The sequence below is a fragment of the Pelobates fuscus genome, chromosome 11, assembly GCF_036172605.1.
Source record: "Pelobates fuscus isolate aPelFus1 chromosome 11, aPelFus1.pri, whole genome shotgun sequence".
NCBI lineage: Eukaryota > Metazoa > Chordata > Amphibia > Anura > Pelobatidae > Pelobates > Pelobates fuscus.
The window spans coordinates 36,478,682-36,497,234 of record NC_086327.1 but is presented as its reverse complement, the minus strand read 5'-3'; the positions used below and the strand labels follow the sequence as shown (position 1 = coordinate 36,497,234).

At 41.0% G+C, this 18,553-nt stretch overlaps 1 protein-coding gene across 1 annotated transcript in view; it reads left to right on the top strand.

Annotated features, from left to right (window-relative positions):
• Positions 1 to 479: 479 nt before the first annotated feature.
• LIPE (lipase E, hormone sensitive type) overlaps positions 480 to 18,553 on the top strand; it is a 46,776-nt gene continuing 28,702 nt past the window's right edge. Inside the window, exon 1 of the mRNA XM_063435899.1 lies at positions 480 to 546. Within this exon, the coding sequence (XP_063291969.1) occupies positions 486 to 546 (61 nt within the window). The 5' untranslated portion in view covers positions 480 to 485. The remainder of the gene's footprint in view (positions 547 to 18,553) is intronic.

Genomic DNA, 18,553 nt, shown 5'->3' with positions numbered 1-18,553 from the left:
CACTTTCATTATAGTTAGTGCATTTACTAAGTTTAGGCACACGGGGCATTTAGGGTTAATGTTAGGGTTCAAATTAGGGTTAGGCAAGTTATTTTAACCTCTCTCACACTCAATTCTTACCCTAACCCTTGGGGTAAGGGTTAAAATAAAGTGTGAAAAATCACTATTAATAGATATTCCCCTAATGTGAAATATCTCTAAATATAAACAAGTCTCTAATCCTAACCCTAACATTAACCCTAAATGTCCCATGCCCTAAGCTTAGTGAATGCACTAGCTATAATGAAAGTGTAAAACTCGTTTTACTTACCTTCCAGGACCTTGCTGTGGAGGAATAGCAGGAGTGCTAGCACAGCATGTGCAGCACAGGATCCAGCTGATTCACCTCACCGGAAGTGACGTTTAGGGGGGGGGGATTTTCACGGGTAGGGAAATTTGATAGAACAGCTTCTATTGCCAGTAGTCTCACATGACGTCATTCCAAGATGGCGCCGGTGGGAGAGGCGGAGGAAGGACCCGGGAGAAGCCGGTGCCCAGGCACTATATGTAAATATATAAAATGATCCTAGTGACGGTTTCTAGTAGCAGTGTGTCTGTGAGATGTGGTCTGGGAGCGCTGGTTCTGCTGTCACATGGCTTGTTATAGGGGTAGTGTGATAGCCATGCATAGTATAGATAGCTGTGTTTTAGCTGACTCTCATTGAATGACAGCTAACCCTGCCTTTCCTGCCCGGGGAGACTATGACTAACATTGACTAACATGGGTGAGGTGTCAGAGCCTAATCTATCAGCTGAGTGTACAGTGAATTAATCTATTAAAGCACCTGCAGGCAATCCACAAATAGTGTCAGTACTGAGGCTTCATTGTACTGCCTGCTCTGATTGAATGGGCATGTTCTAGTCAAACTTATTATACCTAGTGTGCAGTCTGGGAATTGCTACATATTGATTACATGGAGAATTAGAAACGTTTCAATTATAATCACTTTTTTTGTTCTGTTTTCTGTAGCTGGTTATCATTAACTAAATGCAGCTTTCACAGTGCAGTATCACCAATGAAACGTATTGTTAATCAAAATGCCTACTTTGTTTTCCCTCTTTCTTTATTATTATTATTATTCAAAATAGAGTATATCAACTAGTGTGTGTATATAATACATAAATAAACTCTATTTAAATGTATAATGCAGTAGTTTTGTTGATACTGAGTGCCCTGGTGCCATCCTTTTTTTTTTTTTTTTTTTTTTTTTTTATGTTTTTAGTTTACCTGTGTCTCACTGGATGCTTTTGCCTACAAACTGTCCTTTAGGGAAATCCATCAAACTCTCCAGGACAATGCATGGTCCTGCTCATTGGCTGTGAGCACTTGCAACTTGTCCAATGAGCGTGATTCTGTATCTGTTATACGTTTGTCTCTATGGAGACATCTAACTTCTCATGAGTAGAATGGATTTGGCATGATCAGCTGGTGGACCTGTCAATGGTTTGATGGATTACACTGGTCTGGTGGCAGGGCACTTTTGACACTGTAACCACTGTAGAGCAGGATGTAGTGATTCTGATTCTTGGAGAGTTCCTTTAAAGCTGCACTGTCATGCCGAACTTACCTTTCTTTAATTGATTCTTATTCTCTCTCTCTGTCAGGATCTGTTCTTTATTTCTTCCTGTCTGCTCTAGTTTTCTTTAAAACATAAGACAAATTAGGGACTACTTTGTCTTATGGTGGTTTCCTACGCGTGACCAGCTGTGACCAGCAGAGGAGCAAAGTGTGCTTCATTTCTGGTGGTCAGAGCAATTTTCCCGCAATTCTCACCTTTGATCCGTGATCTTGCGATCACTTGGAGAGAACACTGGCAAAACTACCACATTTCGTCCTAACAGAATGAGAAAAGTTTCTCCATTCGTGTTAGGACAATTCATAACTTTGTTAGGATCAGAATTTCATTAGAACAAATTAAACTCTGTGTTACAAATCATTATTTGTAACTGGCCCTTTAAATGGAACATTGCCCTGCTTCCCTGGATTGTGGAGAAGCCTATTTGCCAGCCTCCTGCCTCATGACTATGGCCCCTGGAAGATTGAAGTGTATGGCCCTTTAAGAACCGTCTGGGGACATATTGCGACTTTGCTGAACAATGCCCCTTTAAGACTATGTCCCCAGACCTTTAAAATAACTTGTTCCTGGCTTTCCCCTACTTGGTTCAGTATATAGGGCTTACTGAACCAAGTATTACACAGGCGGACCACCCAGAAGTTAAAGTGTGCAGGCAATTTACCTCTCAGGCTGTGAGGTTACTGCCGGTTAATTGTCGAACGCTGGGTGGCCGCCATTCGGCAGCCGAACACGTGGCGGCGGCCATTTTAGTCATTCAAATGCGGTCAGCGGTGTATGCTAAAGATTCTGTGGAACCAAAATCGGCTACACATTTTGCCGAACACCGCTGACCCTTACCTTCTCCATACTGAACTTGCAGCTCCAGAGACTAAGTCCCGTTCGAAATGGGACTTAGTCGTTTTTCCACAGGAAATTGACCGACCGCACAGCCCAAATCTATGGAACTGTTTTGGGCAGGAAATTGTGCTTGCGGTCGGTCATAAAGGACTTCCAGCTAACTTTTGATCCACTGGAGGGATTTGGCTGATTTTTGGAAGTGTTTATGTTTGGTGTATGCTGAGTCTGAATATGCAACTTGTATTGAAATTGAATGTATGGTTTTAAAGTTACAGTGTGTGTGTAAAAACTGTATTTTTATTGTATGTAATAATTGGTTTAACTGTTTATCTGAGGGGAGGGAATGTGTGGGCTGCACCAGATGTGTGATTGGTGATTTTATGCCTCCCCCTGGGAGTGTCCTATTTGCATGTAACCTCAATAAAAGCCAGGCTGGGTGTTCCAGCATCTCAGACCTATTCTGACCCTCTAACTTGCAGCCTTGACTCATGTTTGTAGGGGACAGCTATAATCACTACAGGGATTGCTATGCTCTTCATACTCCCTTAGCTACTGAGCTCTTGTAAGAGCTCTGGTTCCTGATCCTGCTTCGCTCTACAGAAGGAAGAGGTTCGCCTATTGGAACCTGGAGCCTGGTCGTAGGTCCAGGGCGCAGAGCAGACGGCGAGATACCAGCCCAGCAGCGGTGGTTCGTGGAGTTCGCAGTGCTTATGGTGGCTACGGTGCTGATGGTCCTTTGGTGAGCGCTAGGAGCATCCTTTCCTACGGTCCAACTTCCAGCCAGCCTGGAGGCAACCGTAACACTCTGATCCTATTTGTGTCGCGGCTGCATCTTGCAGCCGCTTAGTAGATAACTCCCTAATTCCCACGGTATCAGGGAGCTATCTATCAAAAGGCTGAAAGACCTACATTGGTCTTTCAGCCAAATTGACTAATACAAAGTAAAGATTACTTAGTATTAGTAAATTTTGTCCCTACGAATTTCAATCACCGCATCACAGTGATACCTCAATTCGGTCCATGCATTCTGCTTACTGTTTTCGAACATATCATATTTTATAATATACAATTTAGCTAGTCACCCTACATTCTTTTGTATAATAAATGCTATGCCATATTCATTTTTCATATTTGCAGCTTTTGTTACTTATGTTCACCAGGCCTCAGTACCTATTAGGGATCGACCGATATTCTGTATTTTCGGCAATATCGGTATCGGCCAATTCAGATACCGATATTGCCGATAATATATAACAGGACCGCCGGGCTCATTACAAGCCCGGCGGTCCTGTTGGGGGCCGGCAGCAAGCTGTGACTTTCCTTCCCAGCAGCTCCTCCAGCTCCCCTGTCTAAATCTCACGAGACACGCGTCCGTCAGAGCGTTGCCACGGATTACCATGGCAACGCTTTGCACGGCACACAGGCCGCGAGATTTACACAGTGTGAGCTAGAGGAACTGCAGGAAAGGAAAGTCACAGCTTGCTGCCGGCCCCCACTGCCCAGCACATGCCACTGGACCACCAGGGATTAACATATCCCCCCTCCCTGGCCAGGTTACAAGCAGGGAAGGGGGACAAAACTAAATAATTATAATTAAATGTTTAAATGTTTTCATAAAAAATGTCAACATTGAAGTTGCTGTTTAGCAGATAGGAGAGTGCGCTGGATCTTGTGTATTGTTTATTATATATATATATATATAATTTTTTTTTTAATAGCTTACTGATATTTTGAACATTTACTATCGGCCTGAAAGTTCACAGAATATCGGTATCTGCTCTAAAAAAATAAAAAAAATAAAAAAATCAATATCGATCGATCCCTAGTACCTATGTATTTTTTATGGTTGCCCTCTTGGTATTCAGGCACTCATTGGGCCTACACCGTTGTAACAGCTTCCTGTACCCCCGGTTGGGTACATCCGCCGACAGATGCTCCTAGTGCTGGCTCCAAGCACTTCTCCAGACACCATAACTACTGCAGACCCCATGAACCGTCGCAGCTTGGTTGTGGTCTCGCCTTCTCCTACCCACCCTGGACCTACGACAAAGCTCCAGGTTCCAGTGGGTGAACCTCTCTTCCTCCAGAGAGCATAGCAGGAACAGCTCTTACAAGAGCTAGTGATTATCCAAAGGAGTATGATGATCATAGCAATCCTTTGTAGTGATATAGCAATTCCCTCCAATAAGAGACAAGACTCTAGATTGAGGTTGAAGTAGAACTGAATGTTTAACCCCTTCAGGACGGAGTCAATAGTGCACGTTCTGATCAAAACAAAATGTAAACAAAAACTGGAATTTGCGCTATGTCTGTTCAACCGTAGTTCCCCTCTTTCAAATTATATGCACCCACACTTATTATATATCATTTTGTTCAGGAGAAACAGGGCTTTAATCTATCATTAACTATTCATATATGGAACATAATTTATTATGAATAAAATAAAAAAAAAAAGGTGAGAAAATAAGATTTTTTTTTTTAAATTTGTATTTCCGTCTGACATTTTAACTGTGAATGTCATAATACTGTTAGGTTTTACTGCAAAAAAATGCACATATTTGTAATCAGCGATGTCTCACGAGTACAACAGTACCCCCCATTAACAGGTTTTATGGTGTTTTGGAAAGTTACAGGGTCAAATATAGAATGTTCCATTTTCAAATTGAAATTTTCCAGATTAGTAATGTTACCTTTGAGACGGTGTGGTAGCCCAGGAAAGAGAATTACCCCCATAATGGCATACCATTTGAAAAATTAGACAAGCCAAGGTATTGAAAGTGGGGTATGTTTAGTCTTTTTTAGTAGCCACTTAGTCACAAACACTGGCCAAAATTAGCGTTCATATTTGTTTTTGTGTGAAAAAAGCAAAAAACTAATATTTGGCCAGTGTTTGTGACTAAGTGGCTACTAAGAAAGACTGGACATACCCCACTTGCAATACCTCGGGTTGTCTACTTTTGCAAATGGTATGCCATCATGGGGGTAATTCTCATTCCTGGGCTACCATACGCTCTCAAAGGCAACATAACCAATCTGGCAAATTTCAATGTGAAAAAAATGAAATGCAAGCCTTATATGTGACTCTCTAACTTTCCAAAACACCATAAAACCTGTACATGGGGGGTACTGTTATTCTCGGGAGACTTCACTAAACACAAATATTAGTGTTTTAAAACCGTAAAACATATTACAACAATAATATAGACCATAAAAGTGCCGTTCGCTTGTAAAAAATGCGAAAAACGTCACTTTTACTTAAAATATCATTGTTGTAATACAATTTACCAGTTTGAAACACTAATATTTGAGTTCAGTGAAGTCTCCCGAGTAAAACAGTACCCCCTATGTACAGGTTTTATGGTGTCTTGGAGAGTTACAGGGTCAAATATAGTGCTTGCAAATTAAATTATCTGCACTTTCTCCCTGTGTTGTCAGGCATGTCAATCAAATTTTAATTAATCAAATCACATAATTACGTTAAAAGATTATTTAAATATACACGTAGAATTTTAATATATATGCATTTATAGGTATTTAAATTCTACGTGTATACTAATGTAATCTTTTATGTAATTATATGTATTTATCTATATATATATATATATATATATATTTGCGGTTATTTGTATTTTATACATAGATATATATAGAATGTCATTCTAAGTGTATTTTGTTACCGATATATATATATATATATATATATATATATATATATATAAAGGAAAAGTAGATAGCACTCCACGGACTCGCTTTGTTTAAATAAAAATTAACTTTTAATGCTCCAAGTTAAAAAATCAACGTTTCAGTCTGACCAATCAGACTTTCATCAGGACAAGGTTAGCAATAGACAAAGTCCCACATATATACCCCACCAAAACCCTTAATCAAACAGTGTACTCACCACACCTGGCTAGGTGCAAACCCCCACAAGCTGTCCGGTCAATTGCCCCGCCGAAAATGCCGGTCGCGTGTGGATGACGTCAACACGTATCACGCACGCGTCCGTCCAGCGCACAGCACTGCCGGGAGCGTCTCCATAGCAACCAGACGCTGTCCTGTCTTTGCGGGCGCGGACCGGGGCTTGCAGGGTCTGCCCCACAGTAAAGCAAAGTGTGGTCGGATTCACCTAATACCAAGATAAAACAGTGTCATTAAACACACTTAAAAAAGGAAGAACACTCAATGTTATGCATAATTCCTGTTACACATAAAAACAAATATTACCGCTGGGGGACTGCCTGGAAGGCCCTGTCTCATAACATGCAGGGTATGGCTACTCTCTTAAAGGAACATCAAATTATGAGATAATACTGTATGAACTACCTTTCTCGTTTTAAACACTATCACTGAAGGAAGAATAGGGGCCACACCAACACTCTTCTATTTATTATAATCCTGCCAGTCACTTCAGCTGACTGGATGGTGAATAGTGTGTACCTATGCAAAGCCATATGCCTGCATTAAATTATATAAGCACTAACAGCCCCAATTGATCTCATGCTATATATCCCCTCTCTACTAAACATCGCACCAGGCGATTAGTTATCCAACAAAGAAGTTTTATTCTGTTTAGTGATACGGATCACCTACTGAAATCTGTGCTTAAATCTAATTACCCTTTGCTATCGTAAACCAAAAATAAGAAACACCAAATAGGTCCTAATCAGATCGCCTCATATAAAGGAAATGTAATAATCAAACATATAAACAGCCCTAAGTGAACGCTGATCACTTCACCTACATCTGTTTAAGAAACAAAAGACACTAGTTACAGCTAGGATCCCTGCGCAACTGTATCCCTCAGACACGTAGGGCTATGTTTACTCCTCCATACTCTGAAGGCTCATAGCCTATCCCCCAGGGTGGGCTCATGAGTTGATTCAGGGGTATCCTGGATTCATTGTAATATACCCTAGACCCAAACACGTCAAAACAATTATAAGAATACTGCTAAAGAGTATTTCTCATTGAGTCCCTTTGGTGCAATCGTGTCCAAGGTTCTGATCCAGTGGATTTCTCTCTGTAAGAGCATTTTCTTCCGATCTCCCCCTCGCCTTGGTAATGGAATATGGTCAACCGCCATTAATTTGAGTGACGGAAGCGTATGTCCTAGTTCCAAGAAATGTCTAGAGACTGGAAACTCTGATACCCCATCACGGTATGCGACCCGTATATTTGAGCGGTGGTTTCGAATCCGTTCCCTTAACGGTAAGTCAGTTTTGCCTATATAAACTAGGCCGCAGGGGCATGACAGCTTGTAGATGACAAAGTCACTGGTGCAAGTTAAACGATGTTTAATGGTGTACTGTTTGCCAGTATGGGGATGCGAGAACGTACGCCCTGGGACCATATGTCCACAGGTAACACAACCCAGGCACCGATAGCACCCGTAATTACTCTTAGTTGTTTTGATGTCATAGCAGTGGGAAGGATCCGTCTTCACAAGTAAGTCTCTCAAACTCTTGTTCCTCTTATAACTCATCATTGGCGGAGAAGCAAATTCCTTAGGAAGGCTGTTATCATTGCTGAGTATCCGCCAGTTCTTATTGACCGCTCTTCTCAATGCTGCGGAGGCCGTGTTGTAAATTGTCGGAAACACCAAACGTTGGGTTTTGTTGTTAAAACTTGTCTCCTGCTGCTGGCATTTCAGTAAAGCTTTATCCAAGATTGCTTTCCTATAGCCCCGTTCAAGGAACTTGTCCCTCATGATGTTAATTTGTTCCTGTGCTTTGAAAGGATCTGAGTTGTTCCTGAAGACCCTTAGGAACTGGGAATATGGTAAGGAAGCTTTCAGATGGCTTCCTTACCATATTCCCAGTTCCTAAGGGTCTTCAGGAACAACTCAGATCCTTTCAAAGCACAGGAACAAATTAACATCATGAGGGACAAGTTCCTTGAACGGGGCTATAGGAAAGCAATCTTGGATAAAGCTTTACTGAAATGCCAGCAGCAGGAGACAAGTTTTAACAACAAAACCCAACGTTTGGTGTTTCCGACAATTTACAACACGGCCTCCGCAGCATTGAGAAGAGCGGTCAATAAGAACTGGCGGATACTCAGCAATGATAACAGCCTTCCTAAGGAATTTGCTTCTCCGCCAATGATGAGTTATAAGAGGAACAAGAGTTTGAGAGACTTACTTGTGAAGACGGATCCTTCCCACTGCTATGACATCAAAACAACTAAGAGTAATTACGGGTGCTATCGGTGCCTGGGTTGTGTTACCTGTGGACATATGGTCCCAGGGCGTACGTTCTCGCATCCCCATACTGGCAAACAGTACACCATTAAACATCGTTTAACTTGCACCAGTGACTTCGTCATCTACAAGCTGTCATGCCCCTGCGGCCTAGTTTATATAGGCAAAACTGACTTACCGTTAAGGGAACGGATTCGAAACCACCGCTCAAATATACGGGTCGCATACCGTGATGGGGTATCAGAGTTTCCAGTCTCTAGACATTTCTTGGAACTAGGACATACGCTTCCGTCACTCAAATTAATGGCGGTTGACCATATTCCATTACCAAGGCGAGGGGGAGATCGGAAGAAAATGCTCTTACAGAGAGAAATCCACTGGATCAGAACCTTTGACACGATTGCACCAAAGGGACTCAATGAGAAATACTCTTTAGCAGTATTCTTATAATTGTTTTGACGTGTTTGGGTCTAGGGTATATTACAATGAATCCAGGATACCCCTGAATCAACTCATGAGCCCACCCTGGGGGATAGGCTATGAGCCTTCAGAGTATGGAGGAGTAAACATAGCCCTACGTGTCTGAGGGATACAGTTGCGCAGGGATCCTAGCTGTAACTAGTGTCTTTTGTTTCTTAAACAGATGTAGGTGAAGTGATCAGCGTTCACTTAGGGCTGTTTATATGTTTGATTATTACATTTCCTTTATATGAGGCGATCTGATTAGGACCTATTTGGTGTTTCTTATTTTTGGTTTACGATAGCAAAGGATAATTAGATTTAAGCGCAGATTTCAGTAGGTGATCCGTATCACTAAACAGAATAAAACTTCTTTGTTGGATAACTAATCGCCTGGTGCGATGTTTAGTAGAGAGGGGATATATAGCATGAGATCAATTGGGGCTGTTAGTGCTTATATAATTTAATGCAGGCATATGGCTTTGCATAGGTACACACTATTCACCATCCAGTCAGCTGAAGTGACTGGCAGGATTATAATAAATAGAAGAGTGTTGGTGTGGCCCCTATTCTTCCTTCAGTGATAGTGTTTAAAACGAGAAAGGTAGTTCATACAGTATTATCTCATAATTTGATGTTCCTTTAAGAGAGTAGCCATACCCTGCATGTTATGAGACAGGGCCTTCCAGGCAGTCCCCCAGCGGTAATATTTGTTTTTATGTGTAACAGGAATTATGCATAACATTGAGTGTTCTTCCTTTTTTAAGTGTGTTTAATGACACTGTTTTATCTTGGTATTAGGTGAATCCGACCACACTTTGCTTTACTGTGGGGCAGACCCTGCAAGCCCCGGTCCGCGCCCGCAAAGACAGGACAGCGTCTGGTTGCTATGGAGACGCTCCCGGCAGTGCTGTGCGCTGGACGGACGCGTGCGTGATACGTGTTGACGTCATCCACACGCGACCGGCATTTTCGGCGGGGCAATTGACCGGACAGCTTGTGGGGGTTTGCACCTAGCCAGGTGTGGTGAGTACACTGTTTGATTAAGGGTTTTGGTGGGGTATATATGTGGGACTTTGTCTATTGCTAACCTTGTCCTGATGAAAGTCTGATTGGTCAGACTGAAACGTTGATTTTTTAACTTGGAGCATTAAAAGTTAATTTTTATTTAAACAAAGCGAGTCCGTGGAGTGCTATCTACTTTTCCTTTATATTTTTGCCAGACAAGCACCCGGCAGTGAATATTTAACCACAGTGAGTGCAACACTACTTGTATTTTTTATATATATATATATTAATAACAAAATACAGTTAGAATGAAATTACATATGCATATATAATTTATATTAAATTTTGTTTCAATATTTTATTTATTTATTTTATTATTTTATTTATTTATTATTTTAATTATACGTATTTATATATATATATAATATATATGTACATCTATTATATATATATAATATATATACATATTATATATATGTAACGTCATTCTAAGTGTATTTTAATATTAATTTATATACTTATATTAATATTAAAATACACTTTGCATGACGTTACATATATATAATATGTATATATATATATATATATATATTTTTAATTTATTTTTAAACATGTTTATTTTATTTTTTTTACACCTCCTACCAGCAGGGGGACTGTCTGATATTTCAAACAGTCCCCCTGCTGGCAGATCCATAGCCAGCTATAGGGGGCCATGTGATCGCTCTTTGAGAGCGATCACATGGCCCCCGGGGGCCTCATTTGCCGGAGGGGGGCTGCCTGGGCTCTCAGGCAGCCCCCCAGAAGAGGATCGCGGCGGAGGTGAGTAGTTACTGGCTCCTGGGGGCTTAAACCGTTACGGCGTTCCATGCCGCCGCAACGGCTTTAAAGCCCATTTAAAGCGCGACGGCATGGAACGCCGTAACGGCGTTAAGGGGTTAATGGTACAGGTTGGCTTTATATACTATTCCTCAGGCCAGAGGCACACCCCCTGGACCTGATGGAGCACCGCATTACAAACTGTACAGACCAATAAAAACAATGTAACAATGAACGACACTCTCACATACAGTAAACCATCCCTCCCCTTTGCCTGTGATATAATTAAGATAGTTAATGCATTAACTTAATTTTCCCCAGGCAGAAAAAACACACATTTTTATAAAGTCCCATAAGTACCCCATAAATCTTACATCTCCTGATAGCTCTGATCTGTGTGAACAACATATCCAGAAAATAACCCAGATCAGATCAGGGGTTCAGAAATTTTATGGAAGTCATATTTTTGCGAAACCCGGGATTTCATGCTCAAAACAGTTCCATAGATGTGCCGCTAGTGAACCGACCGGGAGCCGCAAGGTTTTCATGTCGAAAATAGTTCCAGGGCATTCGCGGTTAAGTCCCCCTGAAGTCTATTCGTGGTTTTAGTCCATGCGAACAAGATGGCCGCCACCACGTGTTCGAATGTTGAATGGCTGCCACTTTGACTGTTCTGGAGTTCGAAGAACCAATGTTTAAAGTGCCAATAGGCACAATTAGGGTCTCTCAGCCAAGATAAATTAAAGCAAACAGTATTATTACATTCACAGTTAAAATGTCATGCAGAACTAAAAAAAATATAAAAAAATCTTAATTTCTCTCTTTTTTATTTTATTTTTATTCATATTAAATTGTTTTATAGCTAAATATTTAATGTTAAATGGAAGCCCTATTTCTCCTGAATAAAATGATATATAATGAGTGTGGGTGCATTTAATATGAAAGAGGTGAATTACGATTGAACAGACATATAGTCAAATTCCAAGTTTTGTTTACATTTTATTTTGATCAAAATGTGCACATGTGGCTCAGTCCTTAAGGGGTTAAGCTATACTATTATTATTATTATTGTTATTATTATTCTCACCATAGGTTTCTCTACTTTCTCATTACTATCATATTTCCTTTAATCACTACTTCTCTACAACCTTTATCTGATCTACCAATCACCCCCTCCATTACTTTTATCACTATCATGTTGGTTATATTCCTCATTTTCCTTTGATCACAGCCTCAGACAGCCCTCTACTACATATGTTGCCTCCCTGGTATTCATGACAATTCCCCCTACCACTATATATGAACAAAGGCATCATTCTTGGCCTCTACACAACTCTTGGTATGTTTATTCCACATGTGTTTGTCCCATACATCATACTCATTTGAATCTCTTGCTTATCACAGAGAGGCCAACATTTGCGCCACTTCTTTCTGTGGCCTCAGTCCGTTGGCCACAATCAGTTAGAGCCTGTGAGCCACTTGGCATTTAGCAAGGCCTCACCTTTCCCTTTTTATAGCTAATTTCTTCGCCATCCGGCACTTAGTAAGCTGCCAGTTGATACAGGGCTACACTCTCATAGACATGTCCATTACATTTACTCATTGTTTATTAATCTTAGTATGTCTCTCACCACTATAAGAGGTTATTTAACTTTGTAATGTGTGTTTGGCACATGGTGAGGTTTATATATTGTCTTTTCCTGACCAGAAAGTGGACCAGAGCAATTGCTGCATGGTGTCTGTTGATGCGCATGCATTCTCGAGCGGAATCTGCACTGATAGACCCTGACTGAGAGCAGAAGCTATTTAGTACATTATAATGCAATGAATATCTAAGCCACCTTGTTTGACATGTTTCCGTGCTATGGCATGTGAAATCCTCGGAGGACGTTTTTTTCCAAATATGGCCCTTAATAAAAGCTTGGATTTTGTCAAAATAGCGTTAGGTACCTCAATGGGGATAGTGCGGAATAGGTATTGAACATGAGGCATAATCATCATTTTTATAGAGCTTATGCGGCCCAGCCAGGACACCTCCAGGCTTCCCCCATGTCTCGAGCTGTCTCTCTAATTTTGTTTTTAAAGCTAAATGATTTTCTTGCAACAAAAGAGTAGATGTTTTCGTCAATTTGATACCCAAATAGGATATAGAAGTTTTGCGCCAGTCAAGGGTTTTGAACAATCTGGATTGCAGGGTGTGCATGCAGTATTGTTTTCATTTGCTTTAACTCTGATAATTTTTTTTCTTCCACGTAAAGTTAATCCATTTACATCAAAGTTCTTATTCTTAGAATGTTTAATATCCACCCTTATTGCTTTTAATGTACTCACATATGTGTTTGTGGACTCATCTCGCTCATCTATTCTTTTTTTTTTTTTTTTTTTCTGTATTTTATTTTTATATACACGCTGTGTTATATTAGCTGTAGCTTGTTTAACTCCTACAATGATCAGTCCCATAGCATCATGAGGTTTTCAGCAGTAGACCTATAGTTTGCTTATCTTTCCTGCCCCGTGTGTTGGCTTTTTCCTACTCGTGACTTCACAGTATTTGTGTCCCTGAACTCAAAGCTATATTATGTCACAACATATGGCTCTTGCTAAGATTCATTGATTGGAAGACTACATACATATTTTTTTTTTTTTTCCTTGGACTTTGAATGTTAGAGGGAGGGAGGTGTAGGAGCAAGCAAAGAGAAAGACCTAGTTTTGCAAGGACAGTTTGTGTTGCTGCTCTGTGAATTTTGAAAGAGGCTCAACAAGGAAGCATTAGAAATAAAAAAGGTACAATTTAAACTATATTTATTAACAAATCATTTAACTTCTTAATCAGTTAATTTTACTGTGAACAAGCAGGTCAATGCAACAGTATCAGTCAATGAATTGGTCTGTGTGCAGTGGTGCTGTAGTTTTAACCCTTTGATGTGAAACATTGTCGTTTTGTGAAAATGGCTAATGTTTAAATTAATGGGTTAAGCACTTCATAGGTGTCTGACTTCCTGACGGCTACCAGATGTGCTTCTGCCTCCATAACCGAGTAAAACTTTGTACTTCTGATAGCAGCTTTTGAATGGGAAGTGCTGTATTTTGCCCCCTTGCACGCTGTCCCCAGTGCTTCTCTATGAAGTATTGGATAGGATGGGATTGCAGGTGACGTCAACCGAGGTTGCAGCGAGGAATTTTGGTGCTGAGGAAAAAAGGTAAATCATCTTTAATGAAACTTTTCAGAGCAGACTGTGGTGCAATGTGATCAGTGGGAGGTGCAAGAGAACCTATAGTCTTGGGGATAATTTTTTTTTATTTTTTTTTAAACGTGTCTTTTTAAACCCTAAAACACTATTATCAAAAGCAAATCTCCAATTGCTATGACTCACAGAACTATATAGGGAACCTATAGTTATATAAAAAAAAAAATATATATATATATAATATATATTTTTTTTTATATAACTATAGGTTCCCTATATAGTTCTGTGAGTCATAGCAATTGGAGATATACTTTTGACTATTGGCATGAAGTGGGGGCACAAAGGTCCTCTGCACATTTTAGTGTTTATGGTGCCTTGTGTACCATTACTTTTTTTTAATTAGTAGATGACAAGGGCTGCAATTATAAGCAAGTGTGTTGACATGCAAAGAGAAACTCAATGCACCATAACCAATGCAGTGAGCTTAAGGGAACACTATAGGGTCAGGAGCACATACATGTATTCCTGACTCTATAGTGTTAAAACCACCATCTAGTCCCCCCTTTGCCCCCACTAAATAAAGCAAAATCTTACTCTTATTTCAGTCTGCTGCTGTTGGCTCTGCCCCTGTTCTGCCTGTTTGGCTCAGTTCAAAACTTCTGATGATGTCAGCCAATCACAATGTTTTCCCGTAGGAAAGCATTGAATTGGCTAAAACTCTCAAGGAGGCAAATCAAGGGCAGAGCCAACACAAGCCAAACACAGCCCTGGACAATCAGCATCTACTCAAAGTGATGCAATAAACCAATGCATCTCTGTTAGGAAAGTTCAGTGTATCCATGCAGAGGGTGGATACACTGAATTGCAGTTATGCACACTGTGCAGCACTGCCCCCAGGAAGCACCAGGAAGCAATATTGTTTTGTTTCAGCAAGAGGGAAACAAAACAATGTTTTCAGCAAAAAGCCTGAAGGAAATGATTTATACTCACCAGAACAAATACAATAAGCTGTAGTTGTTCTGGTGACTATAGTGCCCCTTTAAACATTTAAGTGACTCTTGAAAAGAACATTCCAACCATTATATGAATAAAATATTTTGAAACTTTTTTTTTGAATTTATGTAAGTGTGTGTGCGTGCGTGCGCGCACACAGACACACACACAAAACTAATTTCCCTGAGTGGCCTAGTTGATGTGTGGATATGTAGCTGTCACTTGATCTGCAGTGTCGGTTTCAAATAAATAATACAGTATGTATAAGGGTTGTTGTTATTCCCTTAAGATGTTTAAACCTGTTCTGGACCTGAAGCACAGAAGACGACATGGAGTCTATTGATGGTAATAATTGAGGGGGAAATTAGAAGGAATGTTTAATATCCTTGCTATTCTCAGACATTTATTGTTAAGGTTAATCTGTAAAGGGAAAATTTTCTGGAATGCAAAGTGAATGACAAATGTGCCCAAATGGGAAGCATAGCTGATTTGAAGAATGCTTCCAGTTTAACGGTTTTAGCCTTAAAGGAACACTATAGTCACCTAAATTACTTTAGCTAAATAAAGCAGTTTTAGTGTATAGATCATTCCTCTGCAATTTCACTGCTCAATTCACTGTCATGTAGGAGTTAAATCACTTTGTTTCTGTTTATGCAGCCCTAGCCACACCTCCCCAAGCTATGATTGACAGAGCCTGCATGAAAAAAAAAAACTGGTTTCACTTTCAAACAGATGTAATTTACCTTAAATAATTGTATCTCAATCTCTAAATTGAACTTTAATCACATACAGGAGGCTCTTGCAGGGTCTAGCAAGCTATTAACATAGCAGGGGATAAGAAAATCTTACTTAAACAGAACTTGCAATAAAGAGCCTAAATAGGGCTCTCTTTACAGGAAGTGTTTATGGAAGGCTGTGCAAGTCACATGCAGGGAGGTGTGACTAGGGTTCATAAACAAAGGGATTTAACTCCTAAATGACAGAGGATTGAGCAGTGAGGCTGCAGGGGCATGTTCTATACACCAAAAAAGGTAAAAAGTGTTCAGGTGACTATATTGTCCCTTTAAATTAGAAATTCACTTTGAATTCTTCCCGGTTCTCATTTAGCGGAGAACACTGTATACGATTCGGTAGATGTATTTTGGTGCCTATTGTTTTGTTTTTATGAGCCATGGGAAAGGTACTCCAATAGTGTTCTTTTTAAAAACGCAGCAAATATGAACTTGCAGTAATTGGTTAAGAAGCTCTGTTTTCAGTTTAATAGGTTTATCTAGCTGGACATTTTTTTTTTTTTTTCCTCTTACATTAAAAGGCAACCAAAGTGCCAGGAATACAAAGTTTTTGTCCTGGCACTAGAGCTCAGGACTCGACAAATCTCAGGTTGCAATGGTGACAAGGAAATTTGTCCTGGGATTTGTTAACCTGTTCAGCCCCCGAGGTGACCAGCTGCCTGTGAGCAGAGGTGGGGAGGCAGGCAGGTTGGCGCCCAGCTCATGGAGAGCTGAAGGAGGCGGGCGGCTGATTGCGGAGGCAGAGATGGAGCTATCATTACCTCGTTCTGATCCCTCGCGCGCCATCCAGTGATGCCCCGAGCCAGAATATGTCACTTTGACCTCCGCATCACTAAACAGTGCTCTAGGGAGCAGAGCAAGGAGATTACAGCAACCCTCCTGGACACCAGGGAAAGCGTCCACTCCAGCTCTCCTAAAGGTAGGGAGGCTGGGTGGACACCTTAAAATAAAGCCAATAATTGGAGTGAGGGTGAGTGTTGCAGTATCAGTGTGTGTGTGTGTGTGTGTCTGTCGGTGCGTGTTTGTGTCGGTCTGTGTGGATATCAAATCAATGAGTATATATGTTTAGGTGGAATTTTTTTTTTCCCCCACACCGTGCTGGTGATGCCGCTGCCAGCTCCACCTCCATGTCTGAGATCATCAATCTTAATGATTTCAGCCAATCCAATGCTTCCCCATCGTAAAGCATTGGGAGACTATTGCGCATGTGTGGCAAAATGTCAAGTTGCGCCAATCGGCTGATTTGACAATCTAATCAATGCATCCCTATGGGGAGCTTTAACGTAGGTGCTGCACACCGCAGCACTAAACCAGGAAGCACCTCTAGTGGCTGACCGAGTGACTGTTTATTATTCTCTTCTTTTTTAGATCTCAATTAATATTTGATATACACACCAAATCCTACATTCTGCTCTGAAGCTTCACCTGGTTACTGCTAATAACTTATTTCTCGTGTTTAACTTTTTGAAAACCTCTATTGAAGGGTTGTAGAATGCTGTCTTTCAAGTTGTTACGTTTGTGTTTTGTTTGGTTTTTTTTGTCATTTTCTTAAAACTTTTACTTCATTCCAGTCACCCTCTAATGTTATAGTATATAGAAATAAAAAATGTCCTGTCACAATACAGGTGTTTGTGTGTATGTAAACTTTAATTTTTTTTTTTTTTCTTTCTCTTTTTATTTTGTTTGTGGTCACTCCCATGGAGTGACCATTAGCCCTGCCCATCACCCCATCATTGACTTGCTGCTACCCACTCTCTGAATTTTGACCTTTACACAAATGACAAACTCCAGAATAGATTGAATTCTGCCTTTCTGTATTAGTGGAATTTTTTTTTTATTTTTTTTTTAGTTAACTATAAAACATACTGTCTTGTGTGTTTTCATATATGTATGCATGTGAGCGTATAATATGATATGTAGCTGTCAGCAGTTTTGTATTCCGAACACTAGTTTTCATTTAGGTTGAACACAGAACGTCCATAAGAAAGCATTAAGAAATTCTTTCCTATGGGCGTTTTAATGCATGTGCGGCTCTGGCCACGCATGCGTATTCGGCTCCACTTGGTGGGAGCTGACGTCGGAGGGGAAGTAGAGGTCACCAGCGCCGTGAGAGCCCAGTGCTGGATAAAGGTAAGTGGCTGAGGGGGTTTTAACCCCATTCAGCCCTGCGGGAGGGGGCTATAAAGGTGTCGTGGGGGGACCTAAGGACTATATAGTGTCAGGGAAACAAATTTGGTTTTACATTTGTGTGCTTTTCCCTAGTTCAGCGGTTGCCAAAGTGTGGGCCGCGCTGACCCACACATCCAGGGCCTCCGAGGACTCAGAAAGGCAGACTGGTTAGTCTGGCTCTCTGTCCGTGACCGCGGGCCTGACACCAGGAGGGTGCCCGCCGGCTTGCCCTGTATGCCGCCGGGCTCCCTCCAATCAGTCTGCCCAGACCGGTCTGCAGCTCCGCCAGGTATTGCAACACTCTGGGAGCTCGCAAGACTTTTATTACATGGTCTGTAGCTCTGCACCAGGCAGAGCTGCAGACCGGAGCGTTAACCCACCGGACCACCAGGGAATTTATTAAAGGTAGGACAATGCCCCCACACCCTGCCCCCCTCTCCCCAATGTAACCCCTTCTCTCTCTCTGCCCCCCCACTG